Source organism: Scylla paramamosain, chromosome 8 (assembly GCF_035594125.1).
Source record: "Scylla paramamosain isolate STU-SP2022 chromosome 8, ASM3559412v1, whole genome shotgun sequence".
In the NCBI taxonomy this organism is placed as follows: domain Eukaryota; kingdom Metazoa; phylum Arthropoda; class Malacostraca; order Decapoda; family Portunidae; genus Scylla; species Scylla paramamosain.
Window position 1 is genome coordinate 27,654,853 of NC_087158.1, and position 24,687 is coordinate 27,679,539.

The 24,687-nt window shown below is 41.9% G+C and overlaps 3 protein-coding genes across 10 annotated transcripts in view; 1 reads left to right on the forward strand and 2 right to left on the reverse strand.

Moving 5' to 3' along the window:
* LOC135103080 (prestin-like) overlaps positions 1-936 on the reverse strand; it is a 47,096-nt gene extending 46,160 nt beyond the window's left edge. The window contains exon 1 of the mRNA XM_064009049.1: positions 796-936. The gene's annotated coding sequence lies outside the window, so the exon portion shown is untranslated. The remainder of the gene's footprint in view (positions 1-795) is intronic.
* Positions 818-9,985, forward strand: LOC135103083 (DNA replication complex GINS protein PSF2-like). Of its 3 annotated transcripts, none has more exons than XM_064009065.1 (5): positions 818-912; positions 2,551-2,672; positions 3,098-3,228; positions 3,659-3,766; positions 3,912-9,985. In XM_064009065.1, exons 2-5 carry the CDS (start codon positions 2,558-2,560, stop codon positions 4,113-4,115), a joined length of 558 nt encoding a protein of 185 aa, XP_063865135.1. In that variant the 5' UTR covers positions 818-912; positions 2,551-2,557; the 3' UTR covers positions 4,116-9,985. The 3 variants fall into 3 exon arrangements, with proteins under 3 accessions (XP_063865135.1, XP_063865133.1, XP_063865134.1); XM_064009063.1 differs by lacking the exon at positions 818-912 and adding an exon at positions 1,394-1,447; XM_064009064.1 differs by lacking the exon at positions 818-912 and adding an exon at positions 1,513-1,657.
* LOC135103081 (glucocorticoid-induced transcript 1 protein-like) overlaps positions 6,371-24,687 on the reverse strand; it is a 47,017-nt gene continuing 28,700 nt past the window's right edge. For 3 of the 6 annotated variants that reach the window (XM_064009056.1, XM_064009061.1, XM_064009058.1), the window contains 6 exons: positions 15,523-15,674; positions 13,572-13,789; positions 13,277-13,404; positions 12,926-13,071; positions 12,074-12,402; positions 8,265-11,107 (listed from right to left, as the gene is read on the reverse strand). In XM_064009056.1, the coding sequence (XP_063865126.1) occupies positions 10,735-11,107; positions 12,074-12,402; positions 12,926-13,071; positions 13,277-13,404; positions 13,572-13,789; positions 15,523-15,674 (1,346 nt within the window). In that variant the 3' untranslated portion in view covers positions 8,265-10,734. Of the gene's footprint in view, positions 6,822-8,264; positions 11,108-12,073; positions 12,403-12,925; positions 13,072-13,276; positions 13,405-13,571; positions 13,790-15,522; positions 15,675-24,687 lie in introns of those variants that run through there. The other 3 variants (XM_064009059.1, XM_064009060.1, XM_064009057.1) reach the window with 3 other exon arrangements.

The window sequence follows — 24,687 nt, forward strand, 5'->3', positions numbered from 1 at the left end:
TTACTACTCAGTGATGGTAATGAAATAAAATATAATATTAAAATTCTCATTATCATTTCGTTAGCGATTTAGATCCTGCTATGTATATTACGTACTCCAAAATTATCTTATTATAGACAATACACACAGTTTGACTTGTAATTCCATAAATAAAAGAAAAAAAATATTAGATTATGCACTACATTATAGTTTTCCCTGGTTGTCGGGTGATATGAAGCTCTGCATATTTGTTACAGGGACTGCCAAGTGTAGGCCTGTTAGCTTTCCCTTTAATTTCTTATGTTCTAATCAAGAGATAGACCTTGCCTATAGGACATCCTACTTATTAAGCCTCGTTCTCTCATTTCTTTACATGATTAAAGACCACATGCGTAGGGCAGAGGGTAGGACACACACACACACACACACACAACACACACACACACACACACACATATATCGACTATTCACCGATTACCAAGAGAGTGAGAAACAACAGCGTAGCCCAAACAAACTCGTGTTTTGAGCTGTGCTTAGACTTCGGGATTTCCCTCGTAAAAGAACTGTGCAAGACCGCAGACTGGACATGCACATCACATTTTTCTTCTCCGTAACCATGATCATATCAGAAAATATGGCGTACTGTAAATGAGTGTGTGGTAAAGTGAGGTTAAGAGCACAGCATAACTAACATCTCATTTCGTGCGTCTTTTAGCAAGCGACAGTAATGTTGACCATCAAATATTATACTCTACTCAATCTTTGGCTTCCTTGCACGGTGCCACACACACACACACACACACACACACACCTTACGTTGCTGTATTTAGAGTTACTGTCGGTGGCCTCCTCACAGTCGCCAAAAGGTCAGCACCTTCAGCACACAGGTTCACACAGCTTCAGCACCGATGACTGATCAGTGGTGTACACTAGGTATTGCTCAAGACAGCCTTCGGTTTTTTTTCCCTTACATAAAACCTTCGAATATTGCTTATCAGTGGCTTTACTCCCGGATCAGCTGTTTTGTGTGCTATGATGCAACACTGTGTTTGGCTAAAATGAGTTTGTTTTCGTGACAAGGGCTCCAGTCGCTGCTCGCATGCTTGGTATACTGTAGACTGGAGTGTATGCACTATTATTACGCGAGGAAATGGCACAACTGTCTAGATGAGGCGGTTAAAACGGTAAAGTTCATTTCTGTGTTTCCTCACAAATATTTCTGCCGCTCAGAGGCTGTTGTCTGCTGTAGCCAACGAATGAAGTTCTGAGAACATGTTTGAATTCAGGGTTTCATGTATATTGAAATATTAACATATCAAATTAAAATATTATTATTTCTTAACAAAGAGTATTCTATTTCTTATTTATTTTTTCATATTGATATAATGAATGAATAAGTTCTGAGGAAGTCATGTGTTACCACCGCAGGCAGACTGTAAACAAACTAAGTACCGCGGGAAAAACACAGGTTGGTGGCTGCCGTACGTCAACTGTACTGTTAGTCAATCCTCATGCTTCAATCCGTCTTCGTTAACCTTCCTAGCTTTGTAGAAATTGTTGACGTGGACACTCAGGAGGAGAAAGAGAAAACGGAGGGTTCATTTTGTCTTTTAGGGCACAAAAATATGGACGAGAACTTTGCACAAAAATAGTGTCCAAGAAGTTATAGATATTGAAGGTAAATTTTTGCCTAGTAGTGAAGGAATTGACGTGATTGTAAATGTAAATAAGGTAGGATTTAAGATAGAATTCTGATCAACCATTCTGTGTGGCTCTGAAGGTTAGAAGAGGGGCACTCGTGGAGAATTGGGGCCCTGGGCTGGTTGTGCCCGCGGCCTGCCGGTATGAATTCCCAGTTGTGCATTTGGTTTTATTATAGTTTAAGCCATTACACACTACGTGGTAATAACCTATCTCATTTTGTTCTTCTCACTATTCACATCATTTCTAATGATTACACTACTTGTCGGAAATTAATAATAACGCCACAATAGGCCTGGGAATGCACAGCGCTCTCAACTTTTTCTAAGTCCACAGGTAAACATAAATGGTGTATTGTTGCCTGAACTTCAGTTGTTAGGTTAGGTTAGGTTAGGGCTTTATTATAGTTTAAGCCATTACACACTACGTGGTAATAACCTACCTCATTTTGTTCTTCTCACTATTCACATCATTTCTAATGATTACACTACTTGTCGGAAATTAATAATAACGCCGTGGGCTGTGGGTAGAGATTGGGGACATTGGCTTAAATTATAAATTTACCATGCATTTTTGTTGCACCGTTACATGTTGGGCGAGCAAGGATACTGCCACGCAGCTGTGGGGGGGGAGAGACTACCAGCCAATGAAGCTATACACACGCTTTTATTTTTTTTATGTTTATTTACTTATTTAATTTGTTCATTTATTTGTGTGTGTGTGTATGGTATTTAAGGAAATGCATACCATATTCTCTCTCCCTCTCTCTCATGTTACATTGCATTATAGTGTCTCATATCTTTCCCTGTTTGTATAATGTTAGCAATTTCATTTTTTGAAATTGTAAGTCGAGAAATAATTCATTTTTAGGTTAACAATGGATGCTGCGGAGGTGGAATTTCTAGCTGAGAAATTACCTATCTCCATTGTGCCAAACTTTGCCCAAGACAAACTTTACCTTATATCAGGTGATGTGGGACCATTTAGCCCAGGTGAGGAAATTGCAATCATGTGAGTGATGCCATAAGAGTGTTGTGTCAGTCTGGCTTTTCATTCCTGGATCTCAGTTTTCTGCATTTCAGAAAAATCCAGACAAAGTCAGGGAAAGTTGAATAACCCACCATTTTCACTTTATAGTTTTGCATTTTCAATATACATTTAATATTTCCATCCTCATTAAGTATAAACCTTCAGTGTCTGGGAGCTGAATGTAACAGTTATGTGTATTACTGTAAAATGATTCTTTACTTTTAGATTATTTAGAAAACTTTCCCAGTCTCAAATAAGGAAAATCAAGGGTTCAGTGTACCATAAAATTCTATTTTTGTGGGTGAGTCTACATGTTCACTGAAGTTGATGTCACTAATATTTAAATGTATTGACTTTAATTCTTAAAAAATCTTGATTTCAAAACTAGGAATCCCAGTGGAGGTGCCTCTGTGGCTTGGGCTAAACCTCCGTCAAAGAAGTAAATGTCGCATAGTTATCCCTGACTGGCTGGATGAAGAGAAGCTAGCTGAGAAAAAGGAAGAAGAGGCTCAATCCAAGGTACTGTGTGGTTGCACATTTCTCAATGTAGTAGCACTCGTGTCTAAAAACATTAGTTAAAGTATTGGTATGTCTTGATATATATGAAGATACCTTCTTCATAATATTTACAATTTTATGCAGTTCTATGTATTAAAGGTGTTTTTTTGTGGAATCCTTCTTATGCCTCTATGCATAAAGCTGTTTCCCAAGTTTCTTTAGTTCACTTTGATTTAGACACCAGTATATTTCCTTATAACATGCCTTGATTAACCCACTTCTTATAAAGTACTGAAACTTTCTGTGTTATATATCTTTTTTAGACCTGTGAATGCTGTATGCAATATCATTTACAAGATGGCAATTTGATTCACCTTGCTTTTCAAGTCTTATGTTCTTTATTGATTTTTTTTCATTACCCTTATATTATTCATATAATATAATATTTCAGGTGTTTACACAAATGCCATGTGAGCATTATATGATAGTTGCTCAGTTACTGCTGTCCGCTGAACCTGAAGGCATTCCTAACTCACAACAGGTTAAGACACTTCTTAAGGTCAGTTTATGGTTCCTGTCAGAGGTAACTATGAAGTACTGACCACCTCTTTGCAGTAATGTTTTGAGAGTGTATTGGGGGAAAATAATAGACTGCACTGTTCACAGGAAATGTATAAACTGACGACTTTCTAACTTCTTTTCAGGACATCTGGGACCTGCGCATCTCTAAGCTACGGTCATCTGTGGCAGACTTCATCCTCAGTGAGGGATCACATGCAAAGCTGGATCGACTGACACACATGGAGATCAACAGCATCAGACCCTTCCTTCCTCATTCATTAGATCAGTTTCATCGTCTTGCAAAATCTGCACATAACACTGAACTTTCTCAAACACAAGACTTGTAAATGAACGGTGTGAGCATAAAAACTCAATATTGGTGTATTCGTTCTATGCATGTGGTGGCATTCTGGAAAGCTGTTCACATAACCAGGTTTCCATATAATGTAGTCTATTTTTCTATTAAATCTTATTATTGATTGAAATTATATAAAATTTTCTGACTGAAACTGTATCTATCTATATAACAGGATGGCAGTCCACATGAGGTGGCCCAGACAAAGCATCACACACTCACACATGCATTCACACTCTTAGCCCTATCAGCTTCTGGTGGGTATGGATGGTCATGTGGACCACCATACTACACTCCTGAAGCTCTGGAATTGTATGGCATATTTTAATTGTTTAAGCCTATAATTACAAATATATACATATATATTTTTATAAAGTTAAACTAAAAAGCTACAAGTACTATCTTTGAGATGAAAATACTTTGAAGTAAAGCTATGTTATATCCTGTGGTTGACAGTTGTGTACAGTGTGAGTGGGATGATTAAGGTGAGGAAATTGGATGAAAAAAAAATTAAGAAATTAGATCATTATGCATAATTGCCAAAAAAACTAAGGTGCATGAAATGTGAACATTTAACACTAAATAAGAAAATTAAAAGTTGAAATAAGGTTAATAAAATATTAATGTTGGTGCAATAATGCAATAACAGAAGAGTTCAAGGATGGGAGAGAGTGGATCTTGACTTCCAGGTTTGGATAAATACTGTGATGTGAAAGACCAATTGGACTCGGCTATGAAAAACTGAATGGTCAAACATAAAGTGTAGTGTACGTACATACATGAAATGCACATGAATGAGTAGAGCTGTACTTATCTATATATACATATACATTGTGTATAATATTGTTGAATGTAAAATTGAAATAGTAGAAAAAAAAATAAGATACTAGTGAATAAACAAGTAAAAAGCAATTGGAAATCAATAAAACATAAGAATGCAGCAAAGTGGTAACTGTGATTAAATTATGAATGCAGTTATCAGTAACTCCAGTCAGTAGTCCAGTTGGCCCAGATGGAGGTTTATTTTTTTGCCCAAACAAGAGACACTGGTGTCACCTGATGCTGTGATTTTTCCCTCGGGTGGTGGGCGGGTGGACAAATGTATTTTCACCTACTGCATCCATATACCATGTAGAGGTGGACAGGTTCTATCATTTCCATACCCCTTGCACCAGTATAGTAGGCTGAATGTCATAAACTGATGTATGGGAAGGAAACCAGGAGTAGAGATGTGTGTGGTGACAGCTGGCCTCACAGTACAGAGTGTACTGACTGCTGTACACATGACTTTGGACATGAAGACATTGAAGACATGAAATGGTGGAGATTGTACCTGGTAATAATCTGCCTTGAGCTTTACAGATCTTCATAACTTTAATTTTCAACATCTACTGCTCCGAATGCAATGCTATATGTGCAAGCTGTTACATACAGCAGATTGCTTTATACTTCAGATACTATTCATATAAACAAGACACATGAAGGTTCACCTCATGACAAAAATACTCCATACTCACCTGTGACTACTCATTAATAATGGTAAATTATTGAAGCTTTTTTATAATGAATTTTAATTTCTATCAGGTAACTGAGTTCAGTTCATCATTTAGTAATTGAACATTCTGATGTCCACCACTAAATTTGTTACCTGATATGGCTGCATGAGTTTTACTTCACACTGCACATGTCTGCAAACTCTTCATTTAGTATTTATAATTATCTATCAGATTCATAAAATATTTAATTATTGTTTATGTACTCATCACGTAGCAGATATCTGTAAACTAATCTGTAAACTATTTTTAGTGTACTGCATGTGAATAAGTAATACTCAACTCATGAACAAATGAACAATGAAATCCAAACTTGAGCAGATATAAATAGAAGATGCATGTGTGTGTTACAGAATTATGAAATCAAAGTAACTATGATCCAAACCATTGAAAAATTATACTTTTGAGATATATCTGACACTTTCATTCTTTAATTTTTAGTCTATGGTGTATTGTGTGTTTGCACATGTGTGAACTAGGCAATTTTCAGCAGTGAACAGAAGACATAAAAGCAATAAAACATGTCATTGCATGCTAACAAATGCATACTCATATCTACTGAGATATGCCATGCCTTCAAGTACAAACCTGAATGGAGTCTGAGACTACACAGAGAGGATACTGGATTAGATGAAGACAGGAATTATAGTTTTTTTCTTTTTAAGGACTTGTTCCTGAAGTGCACAGATGTAAATAATTCATATATAAATTTATTTTTGTACTAATCCAAAAACATATCGGATGCATTTCTGAGAGGATACTTGCCCATTGTTTAACATAAGTTTCCCTATTTTGACATTTGCTAGACTAATAATATCAATATAGGGAATATAACTACACCATTGCCTCACTTGATGAAAGGTTTCCATTCCTAGAAAATGTTTTGTTAGACAACAATATTTTCCATTGGCTTTCATGATAATACTGTAGTAGAGAATAAGATAACAAAAAGGTGCAAGTTTATGCCAAAGATTACAAAGTGATTAGAGATGACAGATAATACTGACAAAGCTCAGCAGTAATTCTGCACCTCTGTGATGTAAGAGTGAGCTCGGCTATGGATTATTTTAATTGGGCCAAGGGTGGCAGCACACAGCCTATCCAGGTGGTCATCCTTCCATGTGGGTCAGTCAGTAGATGGATATCTGAGGAAACATGGAGAAGGTAAAGTGTGGTAACCTTGATTTTACAAGTTACTCTGCATCCTTAAATAAGGCAACTTTAGCTGTTTTGGGTTAAAAACTGATAAAACAAACATGTGTTGTGAAAAGTGGAGCCCCTAGACACATCACAGGCTCAAACACTGATGACACATGCATAAATATTGTAAGGCAATGGAGCCTGGCATGTACCCAGTTATCTATAGCATGTATAGATGGTGTGGAGGAATGGATGGCCATGCTGGACTAGGTCAGCAAGGGTCATCTTGTTGCATACTGTGGAAAGCATTTTCATGTTACTTGCATTCAAATGGAGAAACTAAGCTGAAGTTGTCAATACTCTAAATAAATAATAAAGAATGCTTGTGTCAGGATACTGTAGCATGTTTAATTTTCTAGCACAAACCCTGTACGAGATGCCTTACACACGGGTTGAGAATAGATATCCTTATGAGTTTATGCCCAGCATGTTGCAAAAGTTAACTGAAAAGGACATGTATGAAGGCCTGAAGATTACTCTTATTCATTTGTTCACATTATTATTATTATTATTATTATTATTATTATTATATTTTTTTGTTTGCTCTCTTATGAAAAGTATTTTGATTGCTTTCATGGATGCCATCTCACAGGCAAGCTGCATAAAAAATACACAAATGTGTTATTATAGAGAAGACACTCTGGCTATAAGTTTCTATATACAAGGTGAAATTTTGGATGAAATATTTTGCAATATTTTGGTTAAAAAAAAAAATAAAATTCTGTGAATGAGGAAATTCAACAGTGTTTGAGCTTCTCAAAGCTCAGCAGTTTATATGAAATATTTACAAATCCATTGTAAAATTTACCTTTCTAAAATCTTAGAATTGGAAATGTTTCCTTAACCATTATTGGAAAATCAAGACAGATATTGTATTCCAATTTATATATATGAAAAGAAATGATAAAAGAAAATATAGCTTCAGCTGACATCGTTACAGGAAAATGTGAAAAACTTGGCAGGAAAAAACAAAATGTGTGGGCCAAGAGGAAGATGACACAGTGTGGTGAAGAATTGCTGAGGAGACCATGGAAAAAATAAGAGAAGTGACACATGACTGGTCAGTAAGGCTTAATGAATGGGTACACCCTTTCACAACTTAAGAGCTACTACAGTGTTCAGAGGATATGATGAATGATCAAGTATCACAACTTGGCATTGTGGCATCGATGCTGCCTTACCCTGTGGCAATAAATGGGTTTCCAGCCTGAAAATAAGTCTGGCAGTTTTTTTTTTTTTCACACCTTAAATAAACAGACCTATTGAAGCTTTTGACATTTTCTTTTCTGCTAGTCTGATAAATAAACAAATGGAAAAAAGATACACACCTCTGACAAAAAATAAAATAATTTGATTTTGGGGACAGGCATGCAAGTGAAATAATGAAGTCTTTGGGGACAGTGTTATTTATGCTGTGAAAATACAGCTCTATTCTTTTTTTATTGAATTAATATTTGACATATGCATCCATCCTCAGAAATGCATATCTTGCATAACCAGACTTCCCTGTGATAACAACTTTTATCTTATTTTCTACTATTCTTTAGAGGTTCATGTTGATTGTATTCTTAAAGTTATGCAATAACTATTGTATTTAACAACACTAGGAAGCCAACATGACTGCTGGATGTCCTCACTACAACTTTTTTTCCAGTAAGTTAACCAGAAAAGGCTCACTGACTGTGGCTACAACATGATTTACAGTCAAAATAATTGAAAAATCTCATTTACTGTAACTACATGATTCATAGTCCAAACTGTTAGACATGTCACTGGTAAACTAATACATAAGCAAGAAAACTCAGTCTGCTGAATTTTCCAGAGTTGGTCTTTTATGGCTGTATAATTCATATGATTAAATTAGGTTGGTACAACTTGAGTAACCACTGTACAGAAGTATTCAGGGACACATTAACTTAGCAAAATGACATAGTTCCATTGTTAGAAATATGCACACAAAAGCAAACTATGGTGATGCAAGACTCCTTGTCTCCCTGAAGCAGCTGACCTTCACAACACAAACAGTATACTGTATTTTCTTTTCAAAGAAACTATAAACATTGCCAACAAGAAGTACATGTTATAGTAGGCCAAAGTTTCTGTGGATCATTATGTAAAACAAAGGACAAAATTGCATCTATTATATTTTGTACAGGTATGCACACTAAAAGGTATAACTAAACAACTTACTTCAATGAGCTTTTAATGAGAAGTGAGATTTGCCGAGGCACACCCGAGGTCCTTCAACAGGAGGCTGGTGTGGCAGGCACGGACCAGCAGACAACCACACACTGGAGTCTGGTTTCTTGCTTTTGTTTTCAGTTTTTGCCTAGTGTGCTGGGTACCACTGGTGCTGTTCCCACCCAGGCTACTGATGGCAAGTTTCTAGCAGCATCTTAGTCAGTCGTGAAAGTAGTTAATTTAGTTACACTGCATTTTCTTCACCAGTGTAAGGTATTCACTGAAGTTTGTAGTTATGCACCACTATCAAAAGTTTAACCCATGCCAAAAAGCACAAATAACACTGGCTTAGAATTCTTGTTCACTGTGACCTTTTGAGTTTTGCAAAAATGGGTTTTGTGAAATAGAGGTACATATCTTGGATGCTCCAACCATTACTGACTTATATTTGCTGAATAATGCCACTCTCCACAGTAGCAAGACAGCAGTTGGCACACACAACCACCAGTATTCGTAGTCCATACCCACATCTTGTTAAATCCAAAGATATCCGAGAAATCTATCACAGGTTTCCAGAAGGAACTTCTTATAGTGTAGATTGTGTTTATAATGCATGATCAGACTGGTTCCTCTGAGCAAGGTCCACTGTCAGACTGATTCCCTTGCAGTTTCTGATGGTTCATTATCAGGCTGTTTCCTCATTGCACAGATCAGATGAATAATTTCCAAGTTGCAGGTATAGTAATGCAGCTACTTTGAAGGTGTTGAAGTCCCTTCAAACATATGACTGGAGTGCCAATTTCAACAAGGATGAATGATGACTAAAATAAACATCCTAGAGTTGTAATATGGCTGAGATGATCAATGAGGCCAATACAAAGGTATGTAATATGCCAATTAAAAAAAAAAAAAAAAAAAAAAAAAAAAAGTATCTAAAAGCAGCTTCACACAAAATTACCACAACAAAAACTGCAATTTCCTTTTAAAATATTAACCTTACATTTCCATGTTATGGAATTAATTGACACAAAGATAATTATCACATCACTGACATCCTAAATCAAGGACAACAGATGTTAGAAAATTAATTCAACTTATCAAAATATAAAGCTCATTAGTCCTATCATAGAAATTTGATTACAACACTTCATAAATAGCTACATACATATTTGATTAATTGAAAGTGGTATTTACTGGGTGTAAAATAAACATTTTTCCATTTCAAAACAGCAACTGATTCCCAAAATGTCTTAAGATGATCACAAAAGCTCCTGTTACACTAGTGTAAGTCAGAGTGTTTCCCTAGCTGGAGGGTCATCTGGTCCCCACCGAGAGGACCAAAGTAAGTACATGAGCAGTTCCCTACAATGTGTCAGTTAGATCTACATTATAATGGCTACTTATCCATTAAATCCTGAGATGTAAGGGAGCTTATTCACTTCTAAGTGAACAATATGCAACATTGGGATATACGTACAAAATTGTCTTGGAAATGCGGAATCACATTGAAAGTTAATACATTGTGTACATTAATACATACCAAATAATACTCAGTAAGCATATTCATGAATCACTATAATGGCTATTAAGAACCACAATGTCTGAACCACTTTGAGGATAACTGTTAACTGCAAGATGACAAAAATAATTGTAAAATGTGCTAAAACATGGCCTTCGCTATTGATCTGCAGTGAGTTCAGGGGCTGGCCCTATGCTTGTGCTGGTAGGACCGGGCACCATCGTGGACACGCCCACGTCACATGTCATTGTGTGGGATGGGGAGGTCTGGCAGGCCTCGGGCACACACTGCACCATCTCTGGGTCTGGACTCTCTCCTTCCAGACACACACTAGGACTACCAGCACAAACAGGACAATATACACTTACAGAATCAGTTTGATGCTGACATGGTTGGAGGGCAGTGGCTCCACACTCCTCTTCTGTTGCTATCCTCTCTGGTGCACAGAAGGCTGATCCCTGGCTGGCCCGTAGAGTGAAGCCACCTGGGGGCCTGACAGCTGGCCACACTCCTGTCTTTGTTACCCCTGACCTGTAGGAAATCATGTCACTATTCACTGCATATTTAAAATAAGTGTTTGCTACACAGGTCTGTACTGTGCTGTATGGAAAAGAGCTCATAAAAAAATAAGTAAATAGATAAATAAAATATTACATATTTATGTACTTAGAAAAAAATTGCACTTCAACTTAAAAAGATGTATCCCTTAGAAAATATTTCACTTCAGAAATCACTTCACATCTTCTATGTTAAGCAAATATGCTTATTATTAAAGGGAAACTCCTACACCGATGAATACAAAGATTGAAACCATACTGTTCAAAGCGAGCAACTTTGCCAGCAGCAGTAGGTAACATATGCCCTCCCAAAAATTTGTCCAATAGTGGTTTAGTGCAGATATGAACAGCATTGTTAGAAGCAATTCACAACTATATTGAAGGAGCACCAGTCATGCTGCAGTCTATGATGGCCATGAAGAATATTTTCCATAAAGGGATATGACTGAAAGGCAAAATACTGAACTTGTGTTCCAGCAAGTCATGGAAAAAAATGTTGTGGCTGGCTAAAGAAACTTACTGATGTATCATTACAGCATGACCATGAAATATCTAAAGTTAACCCAATAACCAGACTGAAGGTGGAAAATAATTATCTGTCTATTCCCTGTGGCTCATACGAAGCAACCAAAGGCACAGAATGTACAAGACTGAGAGCCATTCCTCTAGTAATCTTATTACTTATGAGCTTGGAATCAAAAGATGAAAATTACACTAAAAAATACAGGATACCAACTTTTACTTTAACAGAACTAATTTACCATATTAATAATTTATAACACTTGAAACTTATAGCATGACAATGTGCTGTTAGGTCAGGTGAAAGTGTTTTGTTTAATATTTCTTTCTAAAACTGATTCTTTCTACATACAATGATCTGATGTGTAGTAAAAATGCATCCAAATTAAGCATGTGATTGAACTTGAAGAGAAATTATTACCTGTCTTCATGATGTTTGAGAGCCACTCTCTCACAGCCATCTGGAGGCTCCCGTGCCAGGAACTTGTTAATGTGAGGGGAAGTGGCCAGTGTTTGTGTACTAGTTGGGCTTGGAGTGGAGGATGGCATGGCAGCATCCTGACTGTGTGGAGGGGAGGTGGGTGGGGATAGAGAGGGGGATGTGTGGTCAGAACTGGCAGCGGACACTGCTGACCCTCTGGCAGGTGTTTGAGTGTCGACGCTCCTTGTAAACCTCAGGTACTCAGCAATGGGCGCTCTGCGGCCGTCACGTGGGACTTCACTCCACTGAAAAGAGGTTCTGTTGGTGTCCTGAGAATAAATGCTATTCATGTAAGTGAATCTTATTTGAAGAAAACAACACTATGAAATTTCCTTAAGGCTCAGAAACTGCTTCAAGCAATTCATAAATCCTGGCTGCAGACTCCAGCATTAATATAGTTTTCTCCATCATGTAGTTTCTTCTCCTGCACTTAAACACACACACACACACACACACACACACACACACACACACACACACACACACACACACACACACACACACACACACACACACACAGTAAATAAATAAATAAATAAATAGATCAAATAAATCATAAGGCAACAGCAATGCAAAAGAAACAGAGTTGCCATGATGAGCATCTTTCCCACATCACTGAAGAGCAAGCCTTAGAATAACAGTGATGGTATAACTTATTCATTCAAAGAGCACATGATAATGAATAATATCTAGATTAGAAATAAATAATGGTTGCATCTCCTTACTTAGTGCAAAAATAAATAAGAGAAAAACAAATGGAATGCATCAGAATCAACATGAAGCAAGACACACCACATCATCTAGGTCATCCCCAGGCATGTGGGGCGGTCGCAAAACGAGGCGTTCAATTTCTTGGTTAAGACCTTCCACTGAGCTGCGCAGTCGGGGAGGAAGCAGTGGCTTGGGCAGCTGTGGGATGGAGATGGCACGGGACCCACCTGAGGACAGAGTATCCTTCATCAAGCATGGCACTACCTTCCACTACAGCAAACAAACAAAAAAATATAAATAAATAAATAAATAATAAAAAAAAAATAATAATAATAAGGTAATGCATGAAGTCAACAATCCCATATTTAAGCTGTGAGCTCAAGAACATAACAGGGATGCAAATGCAAGTAATATGTCAACATAAAGTCTCACCATTTGCATGTTGGAGGGCATGGTGTCTCAGGTGAACTGGTGTTGGAGCAAGGACGGAGTGATCAGCATGTACGGGACTGTAGCGGAGACCACTACCACTTGTCCCTTCTTTGTTGGTTCGTTGAAGCCTGGAGGGAGACAGCAACACGTCACATTCTTATCATAACCCTTCATCCAAGTGAGGCATCACAACAAACAAAATTTCAAGTGTAGTATTACATATATCATGAGCAATTTTATTTTGACTCATTCCCTACATACATACACTACAACTCTGGACAACAATGGAACTCACCGGTGCCGGATAAACTTGTCGATCTGTTCTCCTGAAGGAGAGGGTGCCTGGTGGCTGGTGCCCCCCAGCCACGGAGAGGGAACCACAGACACTGATGGTCTTCTGCTGCTGTTGTTGCTGCTGTTGTTACTACTACTATTGCTACCACTCTGGTAAGGTTCTTCACTGAGGGCCCAGCTCAGTCCCCCGTAACAGCTTGAGGCCCACTCTTCTGGGGTCTAGAAACAGTACAAAGGTTAGAATGCACTGTGCATGTTTCTGATGAACAATAACTGGCAGTATGTGAAAATGATGGAGACAAGCAACTTCAAGCAGATGCGACAATCTAGTTTGGGAATCATTGTATTCTGTCAGTGTGATAAATCTATTTGCAATCTACTTCAGGTAATCCTGGTATGAGACAGTGACTCTGGGCTGAGTTGGCTGGTAAAACATGTAGCTATAAAGATTTGTTATGATAACATGAAATTATTGCCACCTAAGTGCTCACTGATTTTTAAAGTACTGGTTGGCTGTTCCAATCCTGTCATCTCTATATTACTGCAAAATGAAATACACCTGTGCAAATTGTACACATGAATTTTGCTTGAATAATCATTGTGCACAATGCAAGATGAGACACTGATACATTAGTCTAAAACAATAACAAAATCAACAAATGCAGTCAGTTAATCAATGCAGCAAACTCCTCATCCTCCTTATTCCTCCATTTTATTCAACTCTGACCTATCTCTGTCTATTTTTGAAGCTCTGCTCCATTCAGGATCCGTGCACCTCTGGAAGGTCAAAAATTGAAAAAAATGTGGTGGCAGATTTTACTTGCACACAAATCCTTGCATCCTGATCTCATTCTTTTCTCACATATTCCTCTATTTTGTTTTCCCTGATGACTGGAGAACTCTCTTTTTATGCAGCTGTTCTATTTCCAAGCTGGGTTTCAATATAATCCTCTTTAATTCATCTTTCATTCCAAAGTGAACATTATTTAGTATTTATATCACTATTTGTATGTAACCTTGTCAATACTGTATCACTATTTCTTTTCTTTTCTTTATAATGTTTACAACACATTATTTGCTGCAACACACAACACACTAACAAGAGCAGCGTTGCAGCAATTCATCAATCAATTCTGATCTATGCACACACTCACATATCTGGAATGATCAGTGACAACCTTTTTCAGAATAATTATTTTTATAAAACACAACTTATCTGCCAGTCCTATGTCCTACACAACTTTTTTCTTAATCACCTCCAATAGCTTGAACTTATTTTAGATTTATTGTCGTAGTCATTTCTCATAAGCAGTCCCTGTAGCCTAGAAAAGTCTGAATTAGCCTTCTATTCTCTTATTCTTTGTCTATGCAAACATTACGGTGTACTGAATGTTAATAAAGGACAGTCTTAGCAGTAAAGGGTCAATAGCATGCACACAGTTATTCCGTAAAGCATCAGTTACCAACATTTCCGGCTATATTGTCAATCAGCCACAGTGTTTAGTGAAATAGTGCAGGAGTTTTCAGGGTGTGAGTGACATTGGTGGTGCGGCGGTGTGTCCTCTCCCAAGGGTGCGGTCAACACAGGGTTTCAACAAAACAAAAAAATCTTATTCTGTTGCTTCAACTTTAGTTACTTTTGTTGGAGGTGGGTGTGAAAAAAAAAATTCTATAACCTTTTCCATGATAAAGAATATGGAACACTTGACGAACAGACAGGTAGACAGACAGACACAGTACATACGTGAAATTGCTGAACGAAGGGCAGCCAGCTTGAAACACACACACACACACACACACACACACACACACACACACACACACACACATTAACAACAACGTAACAAAAATTAATTATGGAACAGGAAGCAGGATCCAAGTGGCGAGCGGGCGCATAAGGCTTCCCCGGCATGCAAGGAAGGCTCGTCACAGCGCCTCCTCGCACCACCCACCTGAGAGGCCTTGTCTACATGAAGCAGCTGTGTGAAGGGTTGGTCGTCCTTGGGCCACTGTCCCTTGAGGTAGATGGTGTCCAATGATGCCGTGCGTCGCATCAGCGCGCTCCCCTCGCCAGCCTGGCTTCCGCGGCCTGTCCGCGCCCGACCTGAAACAACGCCACTCGTCAGTACACGTCCACGCCTCTGGCAATCCTGTTAGTAGTAGTAGTAGTAATAATAATAATAATAGTAGTAGTAGTAGTAGTAGTAGTAGTAGTAGTAGTAGTAGTAGTAGTAGTAGTGGTGGTGGTGTTTTAGGTAAAATAATAGTAGTCATAGTATCAGAATCAAAATCAGAATCAAACCATTATTCTGTTTTACAATGGTAGTAGTAGTAGTAGTAGTAGTAGTAGTAGTAGTAGTAGTAGTAGTAGTAGTAGTAGCAGTAGCAGTAGAAGAAGAAGAAGAAGAAGAAGAAGAAGAAGAAGAAGAAGAAGAAGAAAAGTAGTAGTAGTAGTAGTAGTAGTAGTCACAAGAAGAGGAGGCGGCGGCACTGTGCCATGAGGAGCACCGCTACGAGGAAAACAAACTGCTGAGGACGGTTGACATTTTCTGATTTTCTAATAATATGGATTCTTAAGTGGAGCGGTGGAACTTATTCATATTGTAGGGATTCCTTTCCTTTCTTGCAATGATATTTGAATTGGGATGGCAAGAGCAAGGTGAAGGAGAAAACAATAATAAATAAAATAAAAAAAAAAGACACAGGCGGTACAGTTGTGGCCGGTGCGTGGTGTCCTTCCTAACATGGCAGGACCGTCTGGCTTCACGGCGCCCTGTGCATATCACGCTTGTGCCGCTTCCTTATATATATATACCAGCCTTGAGATAAGCTGTTTCGCCCTCAACTGAAGGATTAACACCAATAAACACACACACACACACACACACACACACACACACACACACACACACACACAGAGTTACGCACGTGATTCTAAAAACACCCTGGATGAATCAAACACACACAAACACACACACATACACACACAGTACGGGCGAGAGCTGACCAGTGCGTTCCCTAAATCACCCACGGAGCACGAGTCGCCGATGAAAAAGATGAGTCAATGAATCTCGGGAGCCAGTACGCGTCAGCTGGGGGCGCATGTGTGGTGCAAGACAAGGAGGACGCCCCCGCCCGCACCCCGCAGCCCGCCCGCCACCCTCCCTCCAGGCTGCGCGGCGCCCACCACAACTTTCCATTACTCAACTGTCACATTGGGGGCTAAGAATATCTTCTCCACTCTAGCCGAGGCTTTATTTATAGCGTGTGAATGAGGCGGTGGTGGTGGTGGTGGTGGTGGCCGAGGCGAGTCCTGCTGGCTGGATGCGGGGTGTGGATGTGGAAGAGGAGGAGGCACCCGCACTGCACACTCGTTCCTTTTTATACAGTGAAAGAAGGGAAAATAAGGAGACTGGGGAGAAGAGGCACACAAGCGTAGGAGTAACTGCGTCATAGAAAACGTTGTTGTTGTTGTTGCTGTTGTGGTGGTGATGGTGGTGGTATACTTAACCTGCCATTCACCTTCCAGCATGTAAAATATCTGGACGAGGGGAAGCACGCAGGAGCACGCATGTTAAGTATACAGTACTAGACACAGCACACAAGTAACCTCAGGCAGACCAAACCCTCGCCTAGCACGACAAGAGCATCTGCATCTATCTGTCGTGATGACACTTCAACACTCAAAAGGGAAGCGAGAGGCAGGCAGCGACACTCACACATACACACACATACATACTTTCTGAACAACCAACACAACTCACACCAGGCGATGCGAGGGAGAGAGAGAGGGAGAGAGGGAGAGGGAGAGAACCAGGCAGGGAGGGAGTCAAGAGTGCGAGAGAGAGAGAGAGAGAGAGAGAGAGAGAGAGAGAGAGAGAGAGAGAGAGAGAGAGAGAGAGAGAGAGAGAGAGAGAGAGAGAGAGAGAGAGAGAGAGAGAGGACAGATGGCTACCTTGCGAGATATATAATGGCAGAGTAATGTAAAATGGAGACACGACGAAGGTGCGGAGAGGCGCGAGGTGGAGGAAAGAGCGGAGGGTGGAGCGGCTCACAGGAAGAAGGATGTGGAGGAAACCAAGGAGCTGGAGGGAGGGAAGGACAAGAAGTAGGAGAGACAAGAAAAGGGTTGAGGAAGAAAACATGGAAAGAGAAGCAAGGGAGAAAGACAAGAGGAGTGTGGAGGAAAGGAAAGCATGGAGGATAGGGAGAGAAAGAGAAACAGAAAGAGAAAGAGGGGAGAAGGAATGCGGGAGTGAAGAGGGAAAGGGTTAAAGGGCGCGAGAGAAACGAGGAGGAGGAGGAGGAGGAGGAGGAGGAGGAGGAGGAGGAGGAGGAGGAGGAGGAGGAGGAGGAGGAAAACGGAGGGGTGGGACAGACAATAAAGGGAAGAGGAGGAAAGAGAAAACGAAAGACCGGAGAGAGAGAGAGAGAGAGAGAGAGAGAGAGAGAGAGAGAGAGAGAGAGAGAGAGAGAGAGAGAGAGAGAGAGAGACTAGAGGATGTGGATGAAAGGTAAGGTGGTGGAAAGAGACACGGGAGATACAGATTATGCGGGAGATAACAGATTCTTGAAGGAGGGAGAGGAGACAATTAACAACATGAACAGAAAACGGAAATAACAAAAGCATGCATTCCTAAGGGGAGCAAAGGTGAGGGAGAGAGGGGAGAAGAGATTATTCCTCCCCCCATCTCCCATCCAAACACCATCCCGAAGTCCATCTCTCACCCCCAACCAACCTACGTTTACCACACCTACCCCCTTTCCCTTACCATGTCTATACCACGCCCCCCTCCCCCGGCCACCATACCTGTCACCCCCACACCCACCAAGCCTCTCCCCCTGCCACCCCAGCGCACCTGTCCTTCTCCCACGCCCACCACGCCTGGCTGCTTCCCACCACACGCGCCACATGACCCACGAGGCTGTAAAATTCAATGGAACTTAACTTGAAGGGGACCAGTGGATCCTGACGAGGCACCAAGAGAGACTGCGCCCACTGACTCTCGGGGCTTCAAACTACAGTACGCGGAGGCGGAGGAGGATGCGGAGATTCAGAGTTCACGGAGTTTGGAGGGTAATAAAATCTTTGGTCATGAATTAACGTTTCTCATCTTGATCTTCAGTCCCTGTTTCACGAGCGTTATTTAAAGGGACGCCAGGCAAAACTCACTTGCCCCACACGCGAACTTTTCCCACAAACCACTGAAAACGGAACGAGGGGATGTAGTACCCAGTGAATTATGGAAGGCAGTAAGTCGACCGCTGACCGCTGCCAACTGTGCTACGTAGAGGCGAGGGATTCAATATCGGACGAGAGCGAGACCGAAGTGAAAAAAAAAAAAAGTGTTAGGTATGAATATGAATAACAGTACTGGAAGATATAGATAAAACAGTACTGGGAAATATAGATAAGTCCTTGAAAATATAGATAACAGTACCGGAAAAGACCTTGACCTGTATTAAGAACATAAGAAAATAAGTGAAGCTGCAAGAAGCCATCAGGCCTATACGTGGCAGTCCCTGTACGATACACACCGACCTATTTCCACCAACCCTAAAACGCTTTAGACTCTACACAAATACTTTTAAGGACGGCAGAGACTATTAGCCCCTTCACCAGCATGTTACTAATAACGTCCGAGCCACAACATTTCACTCCCCAGCGTGTGAGAGGCAAGGAAGGTAGGGAGGAGACGAGAGAGAGGCGCATCACCCCGGCACACTCACTGATAGGCCGGTAACAGGTGCCCCGCGCTCACCTGTCCGCTCAGGCACGATTGCATCACCTGGCGGGAAACGTGCATAAAAATGAGCCCGTTAAGTTACTTCCTCATTAAAGGGGTTGGACAAAAGCCGACACAGAGGTGCACGGATTTCATTGCCGCCGCCGCCGCCACCACCACCACCACCACCACTGCTGCCGCTAAGCCATTAAGTGGATGACACGATTCAATGTGTGAAAAGCGCCTTGTTATCTTTTGTATATACCTATGTAATTTTCGTATATATGTAAAGTTTTTATTTGTCAAGGAGATTCACCAAGAATAAAAAAGAAAAAAATGGGAGAGAGAGAGAGAGAGAGAGAGAGAGAGAGAGAGAGAGAGAGAGAGAGAGAGAGAGAGAGAGAGAGAGAGAGAGAGAGAGAGAGAGAGAGAGAGAGAGAACTTGTCACTCCCAAAATGTCAAAGGAGGAGTCAAAGAAGGAGAGAGAGAGAGAGAGAGAGAGAGAGAGAGAGAGAGAGAGAGAGAGAGAGAGAGAGAGAGAGAGAGAGAGAGAGAGAGAGAGAGAGAGAAAACTTGGCCAATTTAGTTCCAGAAATAAACAACTAATCTTGTATCTGTTCACTCACTCCAATAAGAAAAGGAAGAATAATAAATGAATAAAATAGAATAAAAAATATAAATAAATAAATAAATAAATAAAACAGTAATATCCTCCATAGCAAAGCAATCACAGCTCACAGGACTCCCCGCGCCAGCAATCTGCAAACTAACACTAATGAATAAAGCCGCAACTATTTATTTTTTCCAGCGTATAATTCCCGGCCGGTGTCATTAATCTGAATTAGGTGACTGACAGGAACGTGGCCAGTCATCCCCGAGCCAGTGAGTCAGAGTTCACCAGCCACGCTAACCTAACATAACGCAGCTTTACTTAATCCTAACCTTACCTTACTTAATCTGACGTAACCTAACTAAACCTAACCTAACGCAACCAAACGATTTGACGTAAACTTACTAAACCTAACCTACCTAACATAACATTACCTAATCCTCACCTTACATAACTTGATCTGACGTAACCTAACTAAACTTGACCTAACCTAACTTAACCTTAACCTAATTTTATCTTATGTAACGTAACCTAACCAAACTCAACCTAACATATCCTAACCTAATCTAACTTAAAATAACCTTACCCTAACTTAACCTAACCTTAACTAATCTTACATATACACATGACTAACCTAACATAATACAAGCTAACAAACTTAACTTACCCTAACGTAACCTATCATGACCCAACTTCACCTAACCTTGTCTATACATTGTGAACAGGTGGTAGGCGGCAGCCAGCACACATACAAACAAACACACACACACACACGCACTCCCACACACACACACTCGACCCTCATTTACACCTGAACACTCCACCCTCACTTGCCTGATCACGTGTGTCAGCCAAATTACAGGGTGCCTTAAAGTATTGTGTATTTTCACTACGACTTGTATTTTGCAAGTTGTGTTTTGTAATACGCATCTTTCTATCAGTCTATACTTCTCCATCTATCTATCTGTCTACCTGTCTCCCCATCTATCCATCCATCTATCTATTTATTTATCTATCCATGTATATGGCGACCAACACCTTAGTCAACACACACACACACACACACACACACACACACTACGTAGTTCACATCATCCCTTCCCTAATCATCAAAATAAAGGCAACCCATGCACACATACACACACAAACATACACACAGCATGAATACACGTGCCAATGGAAAAACACGAGAAAACAGAACGAGAAAGACATACGTACACATATATTTCTCCCTCTCCCTCTCTCTCACACACTCACACACACACACACAAGCGCACAGTACGGTCATCTTGAAGGTTGTCCTCGAGTGCAAGTGTGTTCGTGGGCGCATAGACGCACACACCACTACCTACCTACGTTCACGTGCTTCCCACACAGCCCAGCAAGGCGAGTGAGGGAGCGTGCATACGGCGAGGGGCGGGGACAGGCAAGGGAAGGGTGGAGAGAGAGAGGCAGAGGGAGAGAGGGGATAGAGGGAGACATGGGAGGGTGGAGAACGGTGAAGAGGGAAGCCAGGCCAGAGAGAGAGAGAGAGAGAGAGAGAGAGAGAGAGAGAGAGAGAGAGAGAGAGAGAGAGAGAGAGAGAGAGAGAGAGAGAGAGAGAGAGAGAGAGAGAGAGAGAGAGAGAGAGAGAGAGAGAGAGAGAGAGAGAGAGAGAGAGAGAGAGAGAGAGAGAGAGAGAGAGAATATATATAGTGGATGAAGAGGAAGAGGGGAGAGGGAGTCGAAGTAAGAGAGGAAAAGAGAGGGAGGAGAAAGAGAGAAAAGAGAGAGGGAAGAGGGAAACAGGGAAGCAAGAGAGAGAGAGAGAGAGAGAGAGAGAGAGAGAGAGAGAGAGAGAGAGAGAGAGAGAGAGAGAGAGAGAGAGAGAGAGAGAGAGAGAAGGGAAGGGAAGGAGAAGGATGGAAGTTATCCTAAAGGCTTTATCCTCTTCCTCCTCCGCGCCTGTCTATGTCTCCTCGTCCTCTGAGCCGCAGCCCCCGACCTCCACCACCACCACCACCACCACTACCACCACAATACCATACACCACTTCATGACGACACCACCACCACCACCACCACCATGCCTTCGTAACACCCTCTCCACATTTCTGCTGTACTGTACCCCACCAGTTCCCATGTCATTCACCACCACCATCACCACCATCACGTTCATGACGCCCTTCCCACTACCATCCACCTCCAGCAGTGTGCATGACATCTCCTCCTCCTCCTCCTCCTCCTCCTCCTCCTCCTCCTCCTTCTCCACGACCACCACCGCCACCCTTATCACTTGTGTCTTCTCCACCACTATCACCACCACAATTACCACCACACCACCACCACCACCACGATCCTTCTCCCAGTGTAGTAAGCGACCACTGCGCATGCGTGTCGTAAGAGAGAGAGAGAGAGAGAGAGAGAGAGAGAGAGAGAGAGAGAGAGAGAGAGAGAGAGAGAGAGAGAGAGAGAGAGAGAGAGAGAGAGAGAGAGAGAGAGAGAGAGAGAGCGCCTTGCAGAAACCAGACTGATTCTATCCACCAGGGGCGCGGCGCTCCCCTCCTCCTCTCTTCGCCGCCCCCCTTCCGTCCCCCTAAAAGGCTTCGTACTCCCTGACCTCACTCCAGCCCTCAGACCTCCCGCTCCACCAGCCAAAGCTCCGCCCACACCCACCTTCAGCCTCCCGCCCACCCTCCTGCCGCGCCCCCAGCAGGAGCCAAACACCGCCACCACCACCACCACCGCCGCCGCCGCCGTCGCCGCTGCCTTCTCTGTGTGGCAGGACATGCGCCTTGCCATTCCTCGGGGCGGGTGGCGGTGGTGGTGGTGGTGTCACTCAGGGAATGGGTGGTGCTAGGAGGAATGCACAGTGAAAGGATGGTGGTGGTGGTGGTGGACGTGGTTTTGTAGCAGTAGTAGTAGTAGTAGTAGTAGTAGTAGTAGTAGTAGTAGTAGTAGTAGTTGGGGGAACTTTATTATTATTACCTTGGAGTTCTTGCAGAAGGAGGACTGTGTGTGTGTGTGTGTGTGTGTGTGTGTGTGTGTGTGTGTGTGTGTGTGTGTGTGTGTGTGTGTGTGTGTGTGTGTGTGTGTGTGTGTGTGTGAGTGGCGGGGGTGAGGGGGGCAAGAATGAGGACATGCAAGCAGTCAATAGCAAAGATTACCGCGTATCACTCACTCGTTTGAACTCTCACACACTCCACCCCACTCCACCCACCACCACTAGGCCAGACAACTCGGACCCACACCCACACACCAGCCCACCGTTCCACTCCCCCATTATCCACCCACCCATCCACCCAAGCACCCTCCCTCCTACCCACTGATGTCGGAAATAAGCGGGAGGACTAAATCATTTTAATCTTAATTCAATGAACGCCACACACTCCGCCTCTCACAGTCATTTATTTTTGGCAAAGGCTTGAGTTAAATATGAAACACAACACAACACAACACACACACACACACACACACACACACACACACACACACACACACACACACACACAAGCAAGGAAGCAAGCAATGGCCAACACCTGTAATCGAGCCACTTTAGGTGTATATTATTCCCAGGTAAGCTCTGTTTCACCTGATGGGAAGGGAAAGGAGGAGGAGGAGGAGGAGGAGGAGGAGGAGGAGGAGGAGGAGGAGGAGGAGGAGGAGGAGGAGGAGGAGGAGGAGGAGGCGAGGTGGACCACAATCTCTTCCTCCACCACAGTACCACTTTCTATGCTTGAGTGTGGAGGAGGAGGAGGAGGAGGAGGAGGAGGAGTAGCAGGCTAACCCTTCCCACACTTCCACTTATCCTCACGACAATGAGAAACGCACATTTTTTTTTATATCACTTTTATTTTTTACTGAAACCTGACATGATTCCAGAGAGAGAGAGAGAGAGAGAGAGAGAGAGAGAGAGAGAGAGAGAGAGAGAGAGAGAGAGAGAGAGAGAGAGAGAGAGAGAGAGAGAGAGAGAGAGAGAGAGAGAGAGAGAGAGATCGTACATAAATCATCCCTATCTTTTTTTTTTTCTTTTCCCTCTGCCACTCACACACACACACACACACACACACACACACACACGTAGCAGCAACAGCAGAAGTCCAACACAAGCCAGCCCAACACAACACACCACTCTTTACTCTCTTCACTCTCTTCCCCTACAAAACGACGCTCCTCTTCACACGCCTTTACCATAAACTCCGGGCCACATCCATAACGAATATCACTTGTTATTGAGTTCCACCGGTATGCTATAGACGAGAAACCCAACCCAGGATCCACTATGAGTCTTTATGTTCTCCTGTTCCTCTGCTACTTACGACCAGGCTACCTCACTACCATCACCTGTGGGCGCATTCCTGACTGGTGTTGTAAGTGTGGCAAGTGTGTCACGGTGCAGGTGTAGCTGGGTAGTGTACTGGGGAAGAGGACATGGAGTGGTGGTATTATACAAAGGAAAACCAAACAGCAACAGACATTTTGGTCCTTGCAAGGTAGTCTGGTCGAGTGGGGGTGTTGGGGAAGGTACAGGGTTGATGTGGAGGATTGAGTAAGGTGAGTAAAGTAAGTTTTAAGAAAGAGTAAAGGGAAGGGAGGTGTTTTAAGAAGGAAGGGGAAGTAAGTGGGGGAGGAGTGGGGAAGGGAGGTGTTAAAGAGAGGGAAGGGGAAGAGGGAAGAGGAAGGGGAGAAGAGTTCCTCGTTGGGGAGTAATTGGTAAGAGCACTGGGCTGGCAGGGAGGCAGGGAGGCACACACACACACACACACACACACACACACACACACACACACACACACACACAC